Source organism: Podarcis vaucheri (assembly GCF_965113315.1).
Source record: "Podarcis vaucheri genome assembly, chromosome: 18".
In the NCBI taxonomy this organism is placed as follows: Eukaryota; Metazoa; Chordata; class Lepidosauria; order Squamata; family Lacertidae; genus Podarcis; species Podarcis vaucheri.
The window spans coordinates 10,789,219-10,813,042 of record NC_138756.1 but is presented as its reverse complement, the minus strand read 5'-3'; the positions used below and the strand labels follow the sequence as shown (position 1 = coordinate 10,813,042).

Sequence of the window (23,824 nt, the reverse complement as noted above, 5' to 3'; positions counted from 1 at the left end):
CGGTTCGAATCCCCGCAATGACGGGGTGAGCTCCCGTTGCTCGGTCCCTGCTCCTGCCAACCTAGCAGTTCGAAAGCACGTCAAAGTGCAAGTAGATAAATAGGTACTGCTCCGGCGGGAAGGTAAATGGCGTTTCCGTGCGCTGCTCTGGTTCGCCAGAAGCGGCGTAGTCCTGCTGGCCACATGACCCGGAAGCTGTACGCCGGCTCCCTCGGCCAATAAAGCGAGATGAGCGCCGCAACCTGAGTCGGCCACGACTGGACCTAATGGTCAGGAGTCCCTTTACCTTTAATCAATCAATCAATCAATCAATCAATCAATCAGAGCTGAACTGGGTTTGTGACTAGCTGAACACAGTCACAAAAACAAATGAAACGAAAAAGCCTCAAAAACACAAAATAAATAGCAAAAACAAAAGCGCCAAACGTAATCCGTTCCGGAAGTCCGTTTGACTTCCAAAATGTTCAGAAACCAAGGCGCGGCTTCCGATGATGCAGGCGACCCGGAAACAATAGCCGACAGCCGCATCGGACGTTTGGCTTCCAGAAAATGTTCAAAAACCAGAACGTCTGGGTTTTCGGTGTTTGGGAACCAGGTCATTTGGGTACCAAGGCATTTGAGAGCCAAGGTACCACAATATTGCAGTGTTGAAAACCAGAAGTCGCCCAGTTACAGCCAAAGGACTTAGCCACTCCTCATCCCTCCCTGTTATTTTTCCTCTTCAGCCGTTGGCAACCCGGCGCCTTGAGCACGAAAAACGTCGGAAAGAGGTCAAGGAGCAATGGCACCGGGCTCAGCGGAAACTGGTGAGGATCTGGGGCTCGGGGGGCATTTAGCTGTGATTCCCACATTGCAGAGGGTTGCCCGTAGACCTTCCAACTCCAAATGCATGGTGTCCGAGTTTTGATTTTTCCTCCTCCCTCCCTGATCCACTTTCCTTTAATGCTGTGTCCTCGTAAGATCGCAACCCCCCTTCTATGGGTGAACCCAGGTGCTTTTAAATGGGCTGCGTAGGTAGGATGGCCCGAAACAAAAGTATCCATCAATTCAAGATGCTGCAGACAGAATAGAAGAAAATTAATTCAAATCTGAGTGGCATTGAACAACGTTACCACTTTTCCCCACGATGGTGAGAAACCATTAGTGAGCAGTCTCCGGGTTCGATCAGTTAACCTGATGATTTCCCCAGCCACTCTGGGCAGCTCCCAAAAGAATATTAAAAACACGATAAAACATCAAACATTAAAAGCTTCCCTAAAGAGGGCTGCCTTCAGATGTCTTCTAAAAGTCAGATAGTTGTTTATTTCCTTGACATCTGACGGGAGGGCGTTCCGCAGGGCGGGCGCCACCACCGAGAAGGCCCTCTGCCTGGTTCCCTGTAACCTCGCTTCTCGCAGGGAGGGAACCGCCAGAAGGCTCTCGGAGCTGGACCTCAGTGTCCGGGCAGAACGATGGAGGTGGAGACGCTCCTTCAGGTCTACTGGGCCGTTTAGGGCTTTCAAGGTCAGCACCAACCCTTTGAATTGTGCTCGGAAACGTCCTGGGAGCCAATGCAGGTCTTTCAGGACCAGTGTTATGTGGTCCCGGTGGCCGCCCCCAGTCCCCAGTCTAGCTGCCGCAATCTGGATTAGTTGTGGTTTTCAGGTCACCTTCAAAGGTAGCCCCACGTAGAGCGCATGGCAGTAGTCCAAGCGGGAGATAACCAGAGCATGCACCCTAAATAGGGCTGCTTTCAGATATCCTCTAAAAGTCAGGTAGTTGTTTATTTCCTTGACATCTGACGAGAGGGCGTTCCACAGGGCGGGCGCCACCACCGAGAAGGCCCTCTGCCTGGTTCCCTGTAACCTCGCTTCTCGCAGGGAGGGAACCGCCAGAAGGCTCTCGGAGCTGGACCTCAGTGTCCGGGCAGAACGATGGAGGTGGAGACGCTCCTTCAGGTCTACTGGGCCGTTTAGGGCTTTCAAGGTCAGCACCAACCCTTTGAATTGTGCTCGGAAACGTCCTGGGAGCCAATGCAGGTCTTTCAGGACCAGTGTTATGTGGTCCCGGTGGCCGCCCCCAGTCCCCAGTCTAGCTGCCGCAATCTGGATTAGTTGTGGTTTTCAGGTCACCTTCAAAGGTAGCCCCACGTAGAGCGCATGGCAGTAGTCCAAGCGGGAGATAACCAGAGCATGCACCCTAAATAGGGCTGCTTTCAGATATCCTCTAAAAGTCAGGTAGTTGTTTATTTCCTTGACATCTGACGAGAGGGCGTTCCACAGGGCGGGCGCCACCACCGAGAAGGCCCTCTGCCTGGTTCCCTGTAACCTCGCTTCTCGCAGGGAGGGAACCGCCAGAAGGCCCTCGGAGCTGGACCTCCGTGTCCGGGCTGGACGATGGGGGTGGAGACGCTCCTTCAGAGAATATCGCGGGGGGCTTTGCCTCAGGCCTTACTGAAATCAAGACATACTACGTCTGTTGCGTTCCCCTGATCCACCGATCTCATAACTCTTACTGAAAACGAAACAAGATTTGTTTGGGATGGCATGTTTTTGAGAAACAAGGCAGAGTCGAAACAAAAAAAAAAGACCAAAAAGTCTACATCTAGAAATACAACCATATCATCATTCTAATCTAGTCAGTACATACATATACACATATTGGCTTCCTTCTTTAGTTCTAAGACCTCAAAATTTTTATTCTTCCTGCCTTGTTGTGTCTAATGTAGATTACTTCCATCTTTCTACTTTTTTACACCATTTTTCTTTTTCTTTAACCCTGTAAATCATCCTTCATTACATACCGATATGCTTACTCCAGAGCAATGTTTTTTCATATACTCTTTAGCGCATCCCCATTATTTTAAGAATTTCTGGTCCGATTGTCCCCTTATGAATGCCGTGAGTCTTGCCAGATTTCTATATTCACAAAATTTAATTTGCCATTCTTTCATTGGTGGAATTTTTCTCCCTTTCCAGTTTCTTGCTATAAGCATCCTGGCAGCTGTCGTTGCATAAAGGAATACTTTCCTTTGATCGTCGGGAATATCGTTTGTGATTATACTTCCGGGTTTTTACTGAAAGATATTTTAAACATCTTCTCTTCTTCTTTTTTGTATGTTCTGTTTTTCTTTCTTGTTTGCATAGTATTATTTTGGATTCAATGTTTGTAATTTTTGTGATGATTTTGCACTGAAAATAAAATACAGTATTTTTTGCTCTGTAAGACTCACTTTTTCCCTCCTGAAAAGCAAGGGGGAATGTGTGTGCGTCTTAAGGAGCGAATGCAGGCTGCGCAGCTATCCCAGAAGCCAGATCAGCAAGAGGGATTGCTGCTTTCGCTGCGCAGCGATCCCTCTTGCTGTTCTGGCTTCTGAGATTCAGAATATTTTTTTCCTTGTTCTTCTCCTCCAAAAGCTAGGTGCGTCTTATGGTCTGGTGCATCTTATAGAGCGAAAAATACGGTAGTTGAATTTTTTAAAAAGAGAAACATGGCAGGGTCTTAACCTGTGTGGCCCCTCCCCAATAGCAAGAGGCCGAGAGCAATCTCAGAAAAGCCCGCCAGATGTACATGCAGCGCTCGGAGGAGTCCGAAAAAGCCAAGCATGTGATGGTGAAGGCGGAAGAGGAGCAGCTGGGGTCCAGCGCGGGCAGCAGCACTGCGGCCACTAAAGCCCTCGACAAAAAGAGGAGACTAGAGGAGGAAGCCAGGAACAAGGTGGGTCAGAAAGTGGGGAAGGGAGAATGGACCCCTGAAATGCGGGTCCTGAATCTGTGCAGGAAAAACTGACGGGCAAAGGTCCAATTTGCCATCCTTCAGAACCACAAAGACGGCAACTTGCGCTCCTTTTTTCTTTCATAGTAATAATAATTTTATTATTTATACCCCGCCCATCTGGCTGGGCTTCCCCAGCCACTCTGGGCGGCTTCCAAGAAAATATTAAAATACTGTAATACGTCAAACATTAAAAGCTTCCCTGAACAGGGCTGCCTTCAGATGTCTTCTAAAAGTCTGGTAGTTGTTGTTCTCTTTGACATCTGGTGGGAGGGCGTTCCGCAGGGAGGGCGCCACCACCGAGAAGGCCCTCTGCCTGGTTCCTTGTAACCTCGCTTCTCGCAGGGAGGGAACCGCCAGAAGGCCCTCGGGAGATGGACCCCGGTGTTCGGGTAGAATGATGGAGGTGGAGACGCTCCTTCAAATATACTGGACCGAGTCCGTTTAGGGCTTTCAAGATCAGCACCAGCACTTTGAATTGTGCTCAGAAATGTACTGGGAGCCAATGTAGGTCTTTCAAGACCGGTGTTATATGGTCTCGGTGGCCGCCCCCAGTTCCCAGTCTAGCTGCCACATTCTGGATTAGTTGTAGTTTCCGGGTCACCTTCCAAGGGAGCTCCACGGAGAGCGCATGGCAGTAGTCCAAGCAGGAGATAACCTGGGCATGCACCACTCTTGCGAGGCAGTCCGCAGGCAGATAGGGTCTCATTCTGTGCACCAGATGGAGCTGGTAAACAGCTGCCCTGGACACGGATTTTAAAGAAAAGTTTTCATTTATACTTTTCAAGTCTATGCATTTCATTAGTTTTACAATCAATTTGTCCTTTCAAAACCTGACTTCCTTCCTCGCTCTTTCTGCGGTTCCTTAAAATTTTTAATATCCAAATTCGTTTCACCTGCTCATTTAATCATCTGCTGTAAATATATGCCCTTATGAAAACTGCAAGTTATTACGATAATCCTGCTAATGTTTTTATCTGTTTCCAGTTTTTCTGTAAATATTCGATAAGCCCTTTCCATTCTTTTATAAGCAGTTTGTTATCTTGATTTCTTGTTGTTCTGATAAGTTTCGCCATTTCTGCATATTCCGTTGGAAGGTGGGCTTTGCTGTTCTCAACTCAAAACATTATACAGGTAGCTTGGTTCTCAAACTTAATCTGTCCGTTCCGAAACCAAAGCGTTTCAAAACCAAGACGTGCTTTCCCATAGAAAGTCATACAAAACAGATTAATCCGTTCCAGACTTTTAAAAACAACCCCTAAAACAGCAATTGAACATGAATTTTGCTATCTAACGAGACCACTGATCCACAAAATGAAAGCAATAATCAACGTACTGTAGTATAAAGTAGATAAGGCAGTATTGTAGATGATAAAAAAAATGTTTTTAAAAATTCTTGCCTGCACTGATGATAGTCATTGTTTGGATGGGGGGCTTTTATCCATTTCCCCATTTACACAATCAATCAATCAATCAATCAATCAATCAATCAGTGGCTGAACTGGGTTCCACACAGTCACAAAAACAAATGAACCGAAAAAGCCACGAAAACGCAAAATAGAGCAAAAACAAAAGCATGAAACTTAATCCATTCCGAAAGTCCGTTTGATTTCCAAAATGTTCAGAAACCAAGGTGTGACTTCTGATTGGCGCAGGCGCCCCTAAAACAATAGCAGACAGCTACATCGGACTTTTGGCTTCCAAAACTCCTTCAAAAACTGGAACACCTCCAGGTTTTCGGAGTTTGAGAACCAGGACGTTGTTTGAGAACCAAGGTAGCATTTGTATGCTTTCCTCATAGCGGACTTGCACCAGAAGCTTAAATAGTTAGCGTTGCCCCTTTTTTCTTGAGCTGAAATAACAAGGGGCTCCCGTCTTCGCTACCCATCCCTTGCCTCTCTTGGCGACGCTAACTCTCCTCGCCCGCTCCAGGCTGACGAGGCGATGGCGACTTACCGGACGTGCATCGCCGACGCCAACACACAGAAGCAGGAGTTGGAGGATACAAAAGTGACCGCCTTGCGGCAGCTCCACGAAGTGGTCAAGCAGAGCGACCAGATCATCAAATCGGTGGGTCTCTCAAGCGCTCGGAGTCGTGCTTCCGAACCTCTCCTTGCCGCCACGACGACTGGCAACTTGCTTTTTGTTTAAACCACAACAGAGACACGTCCGTCCCCAACTTTGGTCGCACTGTGAGCCTTGGTTAAGCAAGCATTTTGTTCAGAATAATAGGGCTCATTGGCTCTTGCAACCGCCGATAAAAACTTGGCCACTGCTAATGTTCTAGCGTTTGTCCGGTCTTCCAATAGGAACCTGACATAGTGAGCCTCTGATTTTCCCGGGAAAGGTACCAGCGAGGGTAGAATCAGTTCAGCCCTGGCTTGCTCGTATTTTGCACAGTGCAGCGAAATATGTTTTATGGAGTCGATGTCTTGAGCCCACGAGCAAAGTCTGTCCTGGTAGGGGACTCCTCTCAAGGCTGCAGAAGGAAAGACGTTTAGTCTGGCTTTGGTGAAAAGCCTTCGATAGTTTGGTACTGTCAGGTTTTTAATGTAAGGTGTTAACGTAAAGACATGCCCATATTGTACTCCTTCTGCCAGCGGACTACAGACTGTGTGTGATCGAGATCTCAAGTCACTGTGTGCATTATCCCATAATCTTTGCTTTAACGTCTTTAGGGCGCCTTCATAACCCAGGTAATACAGTTGGGGGGTGACAGACCAATAGAGGTGGCTTTTTAGCCATGGTTTTCTGCCATTTGCTGACAAATTCCTCATTAGTCAGGTGTTGGTACAAACCCTTTCCTAGATCAAACCCTGAAATCCTGAGCCAATGGTTTAGGGCAGCCCCCAAGCTTTAGTTGAAATTGGGCATTCACCAGCTTCTAACAGAAGTATGGAGTTGGGGACACAGTTGGGTATATGCAGATCGGATCAGAGGCGTATCGTGGGTTGCCAGTGCCCGGGGCCTTAGGGAAGGGAGAGGGATAGACGGAGTACGCATGCCCATTGCGACCACAGAGATAAGAAAAGAGTCGTTCTGGAGAGGTCACTTCCTGCTTCGTTCTCAACAGAAGCGCACAGCTGTGTCGGCATAGCGCCGGGTGTCGAAATTCGGTGCCCCTAATGGTTCTGCGTCGCCACGGGCACCCCCTTCCCTTGCTACGCCACTGTGATGGATCAGACCCATAGCTGTCAAGCGTCCCTTATTTGGCGGGAAAGCCCCTGATCCCAGCGCCGTGTCCCGCTGCTGTCCCTTATTGACGATGTCCCTTCAATTTCCCAGGTTTCAAAGGAAGCAGCTCCTCTCCCTCCCTCCCTGCCGGCCAGGGAGGAGGGAGGCTCCAGCTGTGTTGCTTGGCTGCGTTGCTCACCCAATAAGGAGTCCAAGGACGACTGGGGGGTGGAGCTTGCATGCCTTGTGCCAATCAAATCAGCTGCGTTGCCTGGGGACTCGCCTTTGCTCAGCGCTTCCCAGCGGAGAGGGGACGGTGGTTTTCCTTGCTGCGTCCCCTTTGCCGGGTTGCTGCGCTGTGGGAACCACCGCTTGAGGCTTCGTTTGGCTGCTGGCTGGGCTTTCTACCTTTGGCTCGGAGGGGCTCAGAAGTCGAACATATCTGTGCTCCAAAAATCCCTTATTTTGGCTGCTGATCTCTTACTTCCGAGGCTGCTGGTCCCTTATTTTCAAATCTGTAAGTTGACAGCTATGATCAGACCTCCTGCTGCCTTTCCACTGACGTGTGTCCCTCCTTTTTCCGTCCGCAATCTCCAGGCCACCATCTCCTTCTTCCAAACGATGCACATGCAGACAGCGCCTCTGCCCGTCTACTTCCAGACGCTGTGCGAGAGCAGCAAACTCTACGACCCCGGGCAGCAGTACGCCTCACACGTCAAGCAGCTGCAGCGGGGAGACGAGCCCGAGACCCAGTACGACTTCGAGCCCTACGTCTCCAACAACAGCTGGTTGGTGCTCCCGGATTCGAATCCTGCCCCTACCCCTTTCCAGTTCCCGAGGGAAGGCGCTCAGGGAAGGTCAGAGGCAGAACAACTGCTCTGCGTGTAGAAGGCAACGGGTTCAAACCCTCATGGAGTTTCTGGGAAGGTTAGATGGAACGAGAGACTCTTGACCTCAAGGTCGCGGGTTCGAACCCCATTTTGCGCAAAAAAAAATCTAGCCTTGCAGGGGGTCAAACTGGATGACCCCCGAGTTCCCCTTCCAACTCTATAGTTCTGATTTTAAAGTACTGAGCGAGTGTTCTGCAACAACAGGGAACCTGACTTGCATTGCCAAGCTGCAGTATTATTATTATTATTATTATTATTATTATTATTATTATTATTATTATTTGCTTACACATGACCCATCTGTCTGGGTTTCCCCGGCCACTCTGGGCTGCTCCAGACAGAATATTAAAAACATAATAAAACATCAGACATTAAAAACTTCCCTAAACAGGGCTGCCTTCAGATGTCTTCTAAGATTCAGATAGTTGTTTATTTCCCCCACAGGTCTCCTCTGGCCCGGGCGAGAAAAAGCAGTTTCACCACCAGCGATTTACCAGCAGCGAGCGGATCTGAAGCGTCCGGCAAAGAGGCGGCGGCTTCAGAGGTCGAAGGAGCGCAGAGCCGGTCGGCCAACCCCGAGCGACGAGGTGAGTCTTCTTTCGCACTCGCAGCCCTCGATAAAAGCTGCACACACCCCTCAATTTTTGCAGTCAGGACAAATTCGGCAAGATTGCAACTCGTGCAAAAAAACCCCGCTTAGCGGAGCTTCCACGGCGGCAGGCAGTCTACCGCCTTTTGCAACACCTGCAGGGAGCAAATGGCAAGCAAGGAATCCTGAATCTTCAGAGGCATTTCCGAGTAGCCTAAGGAATAAAATACCGTATTTTTCGCTCTATAAGATGCACCAGACCACAAGACGCACCTAGTTTTTGGAGGAGGAAAACAAGGAAAAAAATATTCTGAATCTCAGGAAGCCAGAACAGCAAGAGGGATCGCTGCGCGGTGAAAGCAGCCATCCCTCTTGCTGTTCTGGCTTCTGGCATAGCTGCGCAGCCTGCATTCGCTCCATAAGACGCACACACATTTCCCCTTACTTTTTAGGAGGGAAAAAGTGAGTCTTATAGAGCAAAAAATGCGGTAAGGTGGTTATATTTTAGCTGCCTTCCTTGCGCACGTCCCCAACGCAAGGTACAGGCACAACCAAAATTATCCAACCCCCACTGCGGATCAGGTTTATTATCCAAATTCGCCGACTTCCTGCTGTTTAATAAAAGGAGCATTTTCAGCTGAATTTCGGGGGTGACCTAGGCTTAAAGAATCTGTTGTGTTGAGCTATTTCAATTGACTTGCTCATTGCAAACAGCTGAAAGTCTGTGAATCTTGATAATACACCCGATTTGCAATGTTGTTGTTGTTGTTTAGTTGTTTAGTCGTGTCCGCCTCTTCGTGACCCCCTGGACCAGAGCACGCCAGGCACTCCTGTCTTCCACCGCCTCCCGCAGTTAGGCAATAATTAAAACACTTGGGTAAAGCTATATACATATCTATGAAAACAATTCTATACACATATGCTATATATAAAATGCACACCTTTCCAATTCCTGATTGGGGCAGTCTCGCAAAGGCAGGGAATTCCGCCACGCCCAAACTCAAAACGACCCGGTAACAAAACCTTGCCCTGTAATTGGCTCCTCAGGTGGGCGGGGCCACCAGCTGCACAAATCGTGGCCGACGGCTATTGCGGAGACAAAGGGCAGCCTCGAATCCGGTCCCACCGCGAGCTCAGGTAGAGTCACAAAGACTTGGCCGGGACCCCGTGGGGTCATCCATCCCAACCCCCCGGCGATGCAGGAATTCTGGCCCACAAGTCTTGAACCACCCACCTCCCTGGCTATTGGTAATCTCTGTAGGCCATGCCCCTTCTCCCCAGACCCCGCCCCTTCTTTGCGCCCGGGTGGGACATAAAGAGACCCGGGTGCGAATGTGCTTTGATCTCCCCTCCTGACATCAGGTTTCCTTCTCGGATAGGTGGGTTTCCCCAGAAGTCCCAGGCGGTGCCAAGTAACGGGACGTCTCCCGGAGACGAGTCGGACGGGAATTCGCCTTCCTTTGAGCAAAGTACGTTCTGGGGGGGCAGAAGTGCAGCCCGTTGTTAGCCGAGGGGTGGGGTAGGGGGTCCGGCGTGGAAGGGGGCACGGAAGATACCCGGTGGTCCTGAGGACAAGAGACACAGTGGCATGGAATACGGGATTGCAGGGGGTAGGGATTGCCTGCTAGCGGCAGAATATGTACAATACAACAGAGGCTTCGTACTTGGGGCCCACTGCAAGAGCGACACCTAGCGGCAGATCGTATGCATTACAATACAGCGTCACTTTAGCGACCTCTAGGGGCAGAATGTACACAATACAACACAGCCTTTGTATTTGGGGTGCAACTGCAAACGCAAAATAAACAGCAAAAACAAAAGCGCCAAACTTAATCCATTCCGGAGGTCCGTTTGACTTCTGAAATGTTTGAAAACTTAGGCGCGGCTTCTGATTGGCGAAGGAGCCCCAGAAACAATAGCCGGAGTCGGACTGTATTTACATTCCAGTACAGTGGTGCCTCGCAAGACGAAAAGAATCCGTTCTGTGATTCTCTTCGTCTAGCGGTTTTTTCGTCTTGCTAAGCAAGACCATTGACAGATTAGCAGATTAGCGCTATTAGGGGCTTTTAGTGGCTTATCTGCTGATCGGATCAGCTGATAAGCGGCTTAGCGGCTTAGAAAAAGGGGGGGAAGGAAAAAAAAACCACAGGAACTCGCAAGACATTTTCGTCTTGCGAAGCAAGCCCATAGGAGATTCGTTTTGCGAAGCACCTCCAAAACGGAAAACTCTTTCGTCTAGCGAGTTTTCCGTCTTGCGAGGCATTCGTCTTGCGGGGCACCACTGTAGTTCGAATTGCTCTCGTTTGCACCTTGAAAGCAGGACTTTTGGGGCGGCTAAACCAGCTGTGCTGGTCCCGAGGGTTAACCGTGTGGCAAGGTCCGAGTCCAGTCCGAGAGTGTGGTATGGAGGCTGTCCGTCAAAGCTGGAACTGGGTCCAAGACAGTGAGTTGGGCGAGGTCAGGAACTCTGGCAGAAGAGCAGGACAGGGCGCAGGCAGGAACAGGCTACCAACAACGTTGCTCCCGCAACTTGGGACTGGGGCTGGCTGGCTTTTATCTGCCCCGTGGCACAGGGCAGCCCCGGTCCACAGGTGACTCGCGTTTCCTGGCCTGGAGGCGAGCACTCTTCCTGTGGGAACTTCGTTCCCTCCGCCTCTCTGCCCTGAGCCTCTGCAGCTCAGGAGAGTCTGGAGGGTTCCCGGACCCAGAGGCAACCTCACCTTCCCCTGACGGGGCTGAGAGTGGAGCACCTGCAGGCAATGGGTCCTCCATCACCTCAGGAGCCAGAGCAGACTCACCTGAGGACCCAGCACAGGTGAGGACCCTTCAGGCTCAAGCCCCAGCCCCGGCTCAGCTGGTTCTGGAGGCGGGGGCTCCTGTGCAGGCTGGGATTGCTCAGGTTCAGTCTCCGAGTCCGAATCCCAGGACATCACACCGGCCCTTTCCCTTCCCTGATTCCCAGGTATCGACGACATGACCCCGGAGATCTCGACGCCCACCGGCCCTTTCCGCCACATGGGTTTATCCAAAGCTGCGCAGACCCACCGACTGAGGAAGCTGCGGGCCCCTTCAAAATGCAGGGAGTGCAACAGCTACGTGTATTTCCAGGGAGCCGAGTGTGAGGAGGTAGGAAGCAAGTTGCAGAGGAGTTGGGGTGGATGACCTTTGGGGGAACCCCCACTTCCAACCCTACGATTCCACGATTCCATTTCGAGTGGGGGGTCCCACTCTGAGGGCCACATGGCCCACCGAGGGCCGCTCACTAGAGCAGCGCACGGAAACACCGTTTACCTTCCCGCTGGAGTGGTACCTATTGATCTACTTGCACTTTGATGTGCTTTTGAACTGCTAGGTTGGCAGGAGCAGGGACTGAGCAACGGGAGCTCACCCCGTCATTGCGGGGATTCGAACCGCTGACCTTCTGATCGGCAAGTCCTAGGCTCTGTGGTTTAACCGATAGCACCACCCGCTTCCCTTAAGTTGCCTAAAGGTAAAGTTAAAGGGACCCCTGACCATTACGTCCAGTCGTGGCCGACTCTGGGGTTGTGGCACTCATCTTGCTTTACTGGTGGAGGGAGCCGGTGTGCAGCTTCCGGGTCATGTGCCCAGCAGGACTAAGCCGCTTCTGGCGAACCAGAGCAGCACACGGAAACGCTGTTTACCTTCCTGCCGGAGCGGTACCTATTTATCTACTTGCACTTTGATGTGCTTTCGAACTGCTAGGTTAGCAGGAGCAGGGACCGAGCAACGGGAGCTCACCCCGTCATTGCGGGGATTCGAACCGCTGACCTTCTGATCGGCAAGTCCTAGGCTCTGTGGTTTAACCCACAGCGCCACCTGTGTCCCTTAAGTTGCCTTGTTGTTGTTTAGCCATTTAGTCGTGTCCGACTCTTCGTGACCCCCTGGACCAGAGCACGTCAATCCCTCCTGTCTTCCACTGCCTCCCGCAGTTTGGTCAAACTCATGATGGTAGCTTCGAGAACACTGTCCCACCATCTCGTCCTCCGTCGTCCCCTTCTCCTTGCGCCCTCCATCTTTCCCAACATCAGGGTCTTTTCCAGGGAGTCTTCTCTTCTCAGGAGGTGGCCAAAGTCTTGGAGCCTCAGCTTCAGGATCTGTCCTTCCAGTGAGCACTCAAGGCTGATTTCCTTCCGAATGGAGAGGTTGGATCTTCTTGCAGTCCATGGGACTCTCAAGAGTCTTCTCCAGCACCAGAATTCAAAAGCATCCATTCTCCGGCCATCAGCCTTAAGTTGCCCACCCCTAGTCTAAAAGCAGCCGGGGGGGGCAGGGCAAGCAGCGCCACCTGATGGCCCTTTCTAGAACTGGGGGCACCCTCCTCTCACGCCGCTGTTTTTCCCCCTGCCCCCGTCACCCGCAGTGTTACCTCGCCTGCCACAAAAAGTGCCTGGAGACTCTGGCCATTCAGTGTGGACACAAGAAGCTCCAGGGGAAACTGCAGCTGTTCGGCAGGGACTTTGCCCAGCAGAGCCGCCTCAGTTCCGACGGGGTTCCCTTCATCGTGAAAAAGTGCATCTGCGAGATCGAGAGGCGGGCCATGAAGACGAAGGTGAGCAGGGTGGATATAAAAAAAAACCCCAATGTAACTGTGCGGTGTATAAAGTAATGGATAGTTAAAAGTACAGTGAGATTCATTGGAAGTCATTTTTAATTTACTTCTCTATAAGAATTGATTTCAGTACCAGGAATATACCGTATTCTTCGCTCTATAAGACGCACCAGACCACAAGACGCACCTAGTTTTTGGAGGAGGAAAACAAGAAAAAAATATTCTGAATCTCAGAAGCCAGAACAGCAAGAGGGATCGCTACGCAGCAAAAGCAGCAATCCCTCTTGCTGTTCTGGCTTCTGGGATAGCTGCGCAGCCTGCATTCGCTCCATAAGACGCACACACATTTCCCCTTACTTTTTGGGAGGGGAAAAGTGAGTCTTATAGAGCAAAAAATACGGTATTTCAAAATAGAGTCCGGCCCCCTACAAGGTCTGAGGGACTGATTCTTTTGCTATATGTTTGTTTGATTGTATGTTTGTCTACTTGTTTGTCCGTCTGTTTTTTCATAAATCTATTTATTTTAAATGAATAATGATTTTTTTTTAAAAAACAGCATATAATAATAATAATAATAATAATAATAATAATAATAATAATAATAATATATTCTTTATTCCCCGCCCATCTGGCTGGGTTTATTTATTGATTTACATTTATTTGTTATGTGCGCATGCAGACAATCATTTATTTATTTATTCATTTTCCAAAAAATTTTTTATTGGTTTTCCAAAATTTTAAACAGACAGACAGACAGACAGACATCTTAACTGTACTTGATCCAATCTTAGTAACATTGTTAAGTGACTTCCTCAAATCCCCCTGGCTGTGTATCATTGTAACAGTTTTCCAAAACCTATTTTCTCATAAAATTCACTTAATCCCTTAAGCTCTTACTTTGTTTTCGTTTTGACTTTAAACATATTATTCTCTAAAAATCACACAATGAAATCCTAAGCCTATCTGGAATTTGCAAGCTTTTCCAATGAAGATTTAACTAAATAGTCTTTGAATTTCATCCATTCCTCCTGGTGCTCCTCCTCCTTCTGGTCGCAGACTTTTCCAGTCATGCAGACAATCATTCTTATCCCCTATTAAATTGCCCTGCTGTTGGAGCTTTGCGATCGATCGGTGGGTTTCGGGTTGCAAGTTTGGGCACTCGGGTCTCTAAACGGTTCGCCACCTCTGCTCTAGGGCATCTACCGCGTCAACGGCGTGAAGACCCGCGTGGAGAAGCTGTGCCAAGCCTTTGAGAACGGGAAAGAGTTGGTTGAGTTGTCCCAGGCTTATCCTCACGACATCAGCAACGTTCTGAAGCTCTACCTGCGACAGGTGAGTCTCGCCAGGGCGGTGCGTGGGACCTGGGCGCATAGCTGTCAACTTACAGATTTGAAAATAAGGGACCAGAAGGGTGGTGGGAATGGGAGATTGGCAGATAGCTGAGATGAGCCTGTTGACGACTCTTAACAACTGCAATAGGTCTTACAGGAAAAGGCAAGGCGTGAGAAGGTGAGAAATGGCTTAGTCTTGTATAATGAGATAAGAATCCAATGTCTCAATGTCTCATCCAATGTATACATGACTAAGCCATTTCTCACCTTCTCACCCCTTGCTTTTTCCTGTAAGACCTATTGCAGTCGTTAAGAGTCGTCAACAGGCTCATCTCAGCTATCTGCCAATCTCCCATTCCCACCACCCTTCTGAGTAATACCCCTCCCCACCTTCTCACTATATAGAAGGATCTGGCAACTTCTGTTTCAGTGTATCTGAAGAAGTGTGCATGCACACGAAAGCTCATACCAAGAACTAACTTAGTTGGTCTTTAAGGTGCTACTGGAAGGAATTTTTTTATTTTGACGATGGCGGTGGAGACGCTCCTTCAGGTATACTGGGCTGATCAAGGACATTATATCATTGGCTGCAGCTCCCGGAACCCATCATGCCATTCCGCATGTACAACAGCCTTATGGGGTTGGCCAAGGAGAGTGTGCAGGGAGGAGCCGAGGGCAGGCCTGGGAAGAGTATCGCCGAGCTGGTGGACAGAGGACCCGAGACCGAGAAGGTGGTCGTGGCACTGGTGACGAAGCTGAGGGAACTTCTGAAAGAGCTTCCGTCGGAGAACTTGTCCACCCTAAAGTACATCGTTCTGCATTTGAGGAGGTAAGTGGGAGAGGGAGGGGACAGCTGGCTGGAGACCCTGCCTCCAATAAAAGGGGGGTGGTGAGATTTTCACTCCCAGTGTGGAGAGCCAGTGTGGTGTAGTGGTTAAGAGCGGTGGACTCATAATCTGGTGAACCAGGTTCACTTCCCCGCTCCTCCACCTGCAGCTGCTGGGTGACCTTGGGCCAGTCACACTTCTCTGAAGTCTCTCAGCCCCACTCACCTCACAGAGTGTTTGTTGTGGGGGAGGAAGGGAAAGGAGAATGTTAGCCACTTTGAGACTCCTTAAAAAGGTAAAGGGACCCCTGACCATTAGGTCCAGTCGTGGCCGACTCTGGGGTTGCGGCGCTCATCTCACTTTACTGGCCGAGGGAGCCGGCGTACAGCTTCCGGGTCATGTGGCCAGCAGGACTAAGCCGCTTCTGGTGAACCAAAGCAGCGCACGGAAACGCTGTTTACCTTTCCGCCAGAGTGGTACCTATTTATCTACTTGCACTCTGATGTGTTTTCGAACTGCTAGGTTGGCAGGAGCAGGGACCGAGCAATGGGAGCTCACCCCGTCACGGGGATTCGAACCGCCAACCTTCTGATCTCACACTGAGAGCCAGTGTGATGTAGTGGTTAAGAGCGGTAGACTCGTAATCTGGGGAACCGGGTTCGCGTCTCCGCTCCTCCACATGCAGCTGCTGGGTGACCTTGGGCCAGTCACACTTCTCTGAAGTCTCTCAGCCTCACTCACCTCACAGAGTGTTTGTTGTGGGGGAGGAAGGGAAAGGCGAATGTTAGCCGCTTTGAGACTCCTTAAAGGGAGTAAAAGGCGGGACATCAAATCCAAATTCTTCTTCTTCTTCCTTCTACAACAGCCGGTACAGTGGTCCCTTGGTTCTCAAACTTAATCCGTTCCAGAAATTCTGTTCCAAAACCAAAGGCTGCTGGTCCCTTATTTTCAAATCTGTAAGTTGACAGCTATGCTCAAAACGGAAGCGTAAACACTCAAAACGGATCACGTTTGGCTTCCAAAAACAGTTCCCAAACCGGAACACTTCCTTCTGGGTTTGGGTTCCAAGTTGTTTGAGTACCAAGGCCTTTGAGGACCAAGGTACGACTGTATTTAGAATTAGAAGACCCCGCTCCCTCGGTGCTGCAAATCAGACCTAAGTTCCCTTGTGAACTGTGTTGTCCTGCCCGTTCTCCCCCCAGGATCGTCGAAGTCGAACAAGAAAACAAGATGACCCCTGGCAATTTGGGCATCGTCTTCGGCCCCACGCTGATGCGCCCGAGACCCACGGAAGCCACCGTTTCCCTCTCCTCGCTGGTCGACTACCCGCATCAAGCCCGCATCGTTGAGGCCCTTGTAACCTTCTACCCTGCCATCTTCGAAACCGGCGGCGCTTTGCCGGAAAACCCCGAAGACGCGGTTCGGGAAGACGCCGACGCGGCCGAGAACCAGGTAAAGGGGGGGGACATTTCAGAGAGGGTTGCTGTTGCAGAGGGAGAGCTTCCTGCGCGGGGACTTCCACTGCTGGATTTGTGGGAATGTTCAGGGTGGCAGGAGACGATGTATTGTTTACTATCCTTCCTAACTTAACGCGGGTGGCGCTGTGGGTTAAACCACAGAGCCTGGGACTTGCCGATCATAAGGTCGGCGGTTCGAATCCCCGCAATGACGGGGTGAGCTCCCGTTGCTCGGTCCCTGCTCCTGCCAACCTAGCAGTTCAAAAGCACATCAAAGTGCAAGTAGATAAATAGGTACCACTCCGGCGGGAAGGTAAACGGCGTTTCCGTGCGCTGCTCTGGTTCGCCAGAAGCGGCTTAGTCCTGCTGGCCACATGACCCGGAAGCTGTACGCCGGCTCCCTCGGCCAGTAAAGCGAGATGAGCGCCGCAACCCCAGAGTCGGTGACGACTGGACCTAGTGGTCACGAGTCCCTTTTATTTTACTTTAACTTATGCTAGCAAGTTCCTTTATGTAGCAGTTACATTCCCCTTTTACATGCACAGATGTTTTTACATGCCGCAGATGGCTGGTTGCAGGCTCGTGTGAGCCTCTTTCTATTGTACAATTCAGTCTGTCCGAGAACCAAGATATCACTGTTTTACCAACTAAATGATATTTTTAAGGCAGATATAAAGGAAGGTTTTACTTACGAGATATCAAGATTTCAAAAAGACCTGCTAGAAAACAATCATAAATCGCTGTCGAAAATGTGTAATTTGCTCTTGGAAAGGCATACAAAAGATGAACAGGTCACATCTGTAATGACACACCAGGCAAAGGATTTGGGGCATAATATACAGGTGGCAGATTGGGAGAGGTTATGGGAAACAGATTTGAAATTTAGGGCACATTGAAATAAAATGATGTGGAAATGATGCGCAGGTGCTATTTGACTCCTGGTAAGTTAGCAAAAACGTATATAACAAGCACAAATATCTGCTGGAAATGTAGCTAAAAGTTACCAAAACTTGGTAATGAATACTATGGATAACTCAGATGGATAATGGATTGATATGCAGTTGTAAATGTTGATATTAGGATCCATGGAGGGGATGAGGGGGGTGAGGTTTTGAGATTCAGAACAATCTCTTTAGAATGGGTTTGCAACTGATATTGTTGTATGTTTATTTATTTTTAATCAAATAAAAATCGTTATTTTAAAAAATAAATGAAATGCCTCAGCAACGTCTTGCATTCTACGTGCAGGAAGACGCATGCCAGCCGTCGGACGACACAGACCTGTACCTCACGGCCTCCGCTGAACATGCAAAGGCTGCTTTTCACGAGGACCTGTACAGAGGTGAGGCGGAACACACCTGTCCGAAGGTTGGACACTGGGTGATAATACTATATTTTTCTTTCTACAGTTTATTATACTCTCCCAGCTTCACCTTAAGGTCCCAGGCAGGTCGTGGAAATTAAAACACAAGGTGGAAAGCAGTTTGAAACCGAGGCGGTCCCATAATTGTCAACGCAGGCACACACTCGCAGTCTCTCTCTCTCTCAGCCGGCTCGCCTCGCAGGGCTAGTTTGAGGATAAAATGGGGACGGTGAGCCACGAAGACAGATCTCCTTGGCAGCAGGACAAGGGAATAAAAAAAAGGAAGGCAGTATAGTGCTACCTCGGGTTACAGACGCTTCAGGTTACAGACTCCGCTAACCCAGAAATAGTACCTCGGGTTAAGAACTTTGCTTCAGGATGAGAACAGAAATCGTGCGGCGGCAGCGGGAGGCCACCGATTCTGCCTGCTCCCGATCGGAAAAGGAGCCTTCCCCGTTCCTCTTTAGGTCAATGGATGGGGAATACAGTGGAACCTTGCTTCTCAAACTTAATTCGCTCTGGATATTCCGTTCCAAAACCAAAGCGTTCCAAAACGAAGGTGCGCTGCTTTCCCATAGAAAGTAATACAGAAAGGATTAATCCATTCTGATTATATATATATATATATATATATATATATATATATATATATATATACACACACACACACACACATACAGTGGTACCTCGGGTTACATACGCTTCAGGTTACAGACTCCGCTAACCCAGAAATAGTACCTCGGGTTAAGAACTTTGCTTCAGGATGAGAACAGAAATCGTGCGGTGGCGGCAGCAGGAGGCCCCATTAGCTAAAGTGGTGCTTCAGGTTAAGAACAGTTTGAGGTTAAGAACAGACCTCCGGGACAAATTAAGTACTTAACCCGAGGTACCACTGTACTGTAATGGGTTGCATGTCCAGAAAGTGGTGTTAGGGGGTGAGTGTTCAGACCCCTGGGCTCTCACTTGTGGGGTGCCTCAGGGTTCTGTCCTCTCCCCCATGCTTTTCAACATCTACATGGGAGATCATCAGGGGGTTTGGGCTGGGTGTCCATCAGTATGCGGATGATACCCAGCTCTACCTCTCTTTTAAATCAGAACCAGTGAAGGCGGTGAAGGTCCTGTGTGAGTGTCTGGAGGTGGTTGGAGGATGGATGGCGGCTCACAGATTGAGGTTGAATCCTGACAAGACAGAAGGACTGTTTTGGGGGGACAGGGGGCTGGCAGGTGTGGGGGACTCCCTGGTCCTGAATGGGGCAACTGTGCCCCTGAAGGACCAGGTACGCGGCCTGGGGGTCATTTTGGACTCACAGCTGTCCATGGAGGTGCAGGTCAATTCTGTGTCCAGGGCAGCTCCATCTGGAACGCAGGATGAGACCGTCCCTGCCCACAGACTGTCTGCCCAGAGTGGTGCATGCTCTGGTTATCTCCCGCTTGGACTACTGCCATGCGCTCTACGTGGGGCTGCCTTTGAAGGTGAGCCGGAAACTGCAATTAATCCAGAATGCGGCAGCTAGACTGGGGACTGGGAGCGGCCGCCAAGACCATATAACACCGGTCTTGAAAGACCTACATTGGCTCCCAGTATGTTTCCAGGCACAATTCAAAGGGTTGGTGCTGACCTTGAAAGCCCTAAACAGCCCAGTATACCTGAAGGAGCATCTCCACCCCCATCGTTCAACCCAGACACTGAGATCCAGCACTGAGGGCCTTCTGGTGGTTCCCTCCCTGTGAGAAGTGAGGTTACAGGGAACCAGGCAGAGGGCCTTCTCGGTGGTGGCGCCCGCCCTGTGGAACACCCTCCCGTCTGATGTCAAGGAAATAAAGAACTATCTCGGAAGGCAGCCCTGTTTAGGGAAGCCTTTAATGTTTGATGCTTTATGGCATTTTTAATATTCTGTTGGGAGCCGCCCAGAGTGGCTGGGGAAACCCAGCCAAATGGGCAAGGTATAAATAATATACAGTGGTACCTCTGGTTAAGTACTTCATTCGTTCCGGAGGTCCGTTCTTAACCTGAAACTGTTCTTAACCTGAAGCACCACTTTAGCTAATGGGGCCTCCTGCTGCCGCCGTGCAATTTCTGTTCTCGTCCTGAAGCAAAGTTCTTAACCTGAGGTACTATTTCTGGGTTAGCGGAGTCTGTAACGTGAAGCGTATGTAAACTGAAGCGTATGTAACCCGAGGTACCACTATATCATTATTATTATTATTATTATTGAGGATAAAATGGGGAACCCACACAGATCTCCTTGGCAAAAGCATAAGGGAGTAGAGAAAGGAAGGCAGTAATGAGTTTCATTTTATCCCAACACAGAAGACAGCACCCGTTTCATCGATTCCGACTCTGATCCAGAAGACTCCGCAGAGGCGGTCATCGAGGGCCCCCCGCGGCGAGGCAGCGAGACCAGCGGCGACGAAGAAACCCCGTCTGCGGACGAAGCCAGCGAGGAAGGGACGCTGAGCCGTACTTACAGCGTCGGTCAGTCGGACTCCGAAGAAGTCTCTCCGCTGCAGCGCTGCCCGGCCCGGGAGGAAGGCCGCTGCGATGGGGACGAAGATGCGGTTTTCGGGAGAGAGGGTGACGGGGAGAGTGCGGAAGGGCAGGCGGGAAGGCCGCCGGAGGCTTGCAACACCAACCAGTCGAACAACGTGGCGTTGCCGCAACCGCCTTTCGGCTACAAGGCGTTAGAGTAGTTTCCCCAGCCTCGAAAACGGGAAGGAAAGAACGGTCCGCCAACGAAGAAAAGCCAAGTCCTCCCGTTCTTGGTGGCCTATCTAACCCGCCTTTTCAACGCAAACCTGTTTATCCTTTCGCCCGTTTTTGGATCGGCCGCAAAATCGGAGCGTGCCGAGGTTTCCGTGCGGTTTAGCAGGCTCCCAACCTCTTTTGCACGAGTGGCGTGTTAAAAAAGAACAGTCCTAGATACAACCCCGTCACAATATTATATTTGCACCGTCCTGTCCTCGTTTGCAGAGGTTCTCGGTTCTCTCCCAGAAACTACCCGGAAAAGCAGCCCCTTTATAAAAGTACTGATTTCAAGGTCCTTCACTTTAGCAAAGCAGAACTCTTTTTTTGTTTATTTTGCAATGGATTAGGGTTGGGTTTTTAAATGCCAGCCCCTTCAGCTATGTCATTGTGTTGTTTTTAAAAAAGTCAGGGTACAAACTGACCGTGGGGGAGGCTTGCTGGATCACGAGGTACTCGAAAGGTTGTGATCTACGCTTTCCGGGAAGCAAACGCCGTCGCGGACTTGCTACTGAACAGACAAGCGCCGATTGCAGCCTGCTGGCGACGGTCGCAGTTTGCTTTCTGCAGTCTCCTCCAAAAAAGTACTCCTAGCTCATTAAGCTAGAAAAAGAAATAAGCAAAAGTCTTTCTTACACGAGGCTTATTCCCCCAGAGAGACTGGTTTGTTGGACGAGCGGATCCCAGCTCATGATTTCAAGCTAGCATAACCTGCGTCCTTTTGTGAACACAAGATGGGTGTGTCGATCACTTAGTTCAGATTTCAGGCGGGTCTTCCTGGCTCTAGCAATAGATGTGTTGCTGGGAAAATGCTGTGGCTCTGCGCTTTAGAGCATGTTTGGCGTTCAGGTGGCTGCGATCTCCGGTATCTCCCAGTTTAGACTGGGAGACATTCCCTTTCTCCGAAACTCTGGAGTCTTGTCGCTAGTTGGTGTGGCCAGAATTGAGCCAGATGGACCAGTGGTCAAGGCTCAGTATAATACAGCTTTAAATCGATTCAGGACAAATTCTTGGCATTAGGCAGTTTCCGATTTCTCCACTCCTAGGTACCCAAGAGAATATTTACCTCTGAACAAAACACGAGAGGGCAGTGACTGCGGCTCTCACTAGGGCTGGGCAAAACCTAGTTTTCAACACAGCGGCCAAACGCTGCGTTTATCTACCACGTCTGAAATAAAGATGGAGCTATGTAGAGGCGTCGGCCGGTTTCACGGTTTCCCCAATTGTGATTTTTTGCGTACACAAACATCACGATCCGCGATGTATTGCCAGGTCAAAAATTACGAAAGTGGCACCACGATACAGACTTCAAACCGCTTTGGACGATATATGGATATATCTGCCCAGCTCTATGCACGCTCAGTCACCCTGTAGAAGTGTTTTATATATATATACAGGTTTTTAGCATTTTGTCGGGAGCTGCCCAGAGTGGCTGGAGCAAGCCAGTCGGATGGTGGCATATAAATAATAATTATTATATTGCTTTAAAAGGGGGGCAGGTCTGGGACCCAGGGCAAAAGGTGTGGGTGTCAGGGGGCCCCCACTCCGCTTCCCGGTAATTCCAACAGTCCTGCGGCAAATGTAAGACAGCAACAGGGGAGAAAGCTTTCTCTTCCGTGAGGCCAACTAACTTGCCAAATCCTATGCAAAAACCACTTTCAGCATCGTTAAGGAGAGCTTTGATATGGTTCTGGCCAAAGAGACCCACCTAATCTAATCCAGTGCCCCATTCTCGCAGTGTCCTGGCAGAAGCTGAGCACGACGGCACTGCCTAGTGGCAAGGGCTTCCGAAGAACCGAGGCGCCTCTTTCGAGACTCCGTCGTGCTTTAATGGGATGGCGGTTCCCAGCAAAGGGTGGCGCCGTGGGTTAAACCACAGAGCCTAGGACTTGCCGATCAGAAGGTCGGCAGTTCGAATCCCCGCGATGACGGGGTGAGCTCCCGTTGCTCAGTCCCAGCTCCTGCCAACCTAGCAGTTCGAAAGCACACCAGTGCAAGTAGATAAATAGGTACTGCTCCGGCGGGAAGGTCAACGGCGTTTCCATGCGCTGCTCTGGTTCGCCAGAAGCGGCTCAGTCCTGCTGGCCACATGACCCGGAAGCTGTACGCCGGCTCCCTCGGCCAGTAAAGCGAGATGAGCGCCGCAACCCCAGAGTCGGTCACGACTGGACCTAATGGCCAGGGGTCCCTTTACCTTTAATGGGAACAGAGGCAAAAGAAATCTCAGCTTCCGGAGAAGGCAGGAACGGTACCGTGTGTGAGAGTTTTGTTTCATATGTCAAGGGTGGATGAGAGGAAAGAGTGTGGAGGTTCAGGTCTTAATAACCTCGGCTTCTTAATTATTTGTACATAAGGTACCCCTCCCTGTGTTGGAGCGCCTACCTGTTCGGCAGCCTGCTGGTTTGCTTTTTAAACTGCTGCACTCGCAATCCTGGACTGATGCTTTCGTTAGGTATGAAAATAAAGTAAACGTACACCATCCAATGGCGTTGTGTCAATTTCCTTCCCACCCTCCTGCAACAATTAACAACCACCTTGGAAATGGCATTAGCAAGAAGTCTCCAAAATACCTGTAATACCTTGCTGGTTAACAACAAAGTGTTGTTAAATTCAAAGTGTTGGTGCTGACCTTGAAAGCCCTAAACGGCCTCGGCCCAGTATACCTGAAGGAGCGTCTCCACCCCCATCGTTCAGCCCGGACACTGAGGTCCAGCTCAGAGGGCCTTCTGGTGGTTCCCTCCCTGCGAGAAGTGAGGTTACAGGGAACCAGACAGAGGGCCTTCTCGGTGGTGGCGCCCGCCCTGTGAAACGCCCTCCCGTCAGATGTCAAGGAGATAAACAACTATCTAACTTTTAGAAGACATCTGAAGGCAGCCCTGTTTAGGGAAGTTTTTTAATGTTTGAAGTTTTATAGGGAGGGAAAGTACCATTCAAAGTGTTGGTGCTCCGCTTAAAAGCCCTAAACAGCCCAGTATACCTGAAGGAGCGTCTCCACCCCCATCGTTCTGCCCAGACACCGAGGTCCAGCTCCGAGGGCCTTCTGGCTGTTCCCTCCCTGCGCGAAGCGAGGTTACAGGGAACCAGACAGAGGGCCTTCTCGGTGGTGGCACCCGCCCCGTGGAACGTC

The 23,824-nt window shown here is 50.1% G+C and overlaps 1 protein-coding gene across 3 annotated transcripts in view; it reads left to right on the top strand.

Annotated features, from left to right (window-relative positions):
- The window catches only part of ARHGAP45 (Rho GTPase activating protein 45), a 41,826-nt gene extending 18,645 nt beyond the window's left edge, over positions 1-23,181 (top strand). For 2 of the 3 annotated variants that reach the window (XM_082206271.1, XM_082206270.1), the window contains exons 10-23: positions 726-806; positions 3,508-3,696; positions 5,686-5,823; positions 7,525-7,715; positions 8,262-8,404; positions 9,454-9,543; positions 9,786-9,875; positions 11,369-11,532; positions 12,788-12,976; positions 14,171-14,308; positions 14,901-15,136; positions 16,337-16,586; positions 17,840-17,933; positions 20,266-23,181. In XM_082206271.1, the coding sequence (XP_082062397.1) occupies positions 726-806; positions 3,508-3,696; positions 5,686-5,823; positions 7,525-7,715; positions 8,262-8,404; positions 9,454-9,543; positions 9,786-9,875; positions 11,369-11,532; positions 12,788-12,976; positions 14,171-14,308; positions 14,901-15,136; positions 16,337-16,586; positions 17,840-17,933; positions 20,266-20,645 (2,373 nt within the window). In that variant the 3' untranslated portion in view covers positions 20,646-23,181. The remainder of the gene's footprint in view (positions 1-725; positions 807-3,507; positions 3,697-5,685; positions 5,824-7,524; positions 7,716-8,261; positions 8,405-9,453; positions 9,544-9,785; positions 9,876-11,368; positions 11,533-12,787; positions 12,977-14,170; positions 14,309-14,900; positions 15,137-16,336; positions 16,587-17,839; positions 17,934-20,265) is intronic. The other variant, XM_082206272.1, reaches the window with a different exon arrangement.
- Positions 23,182-23,824: the final 643 nt, after the last annotated feature.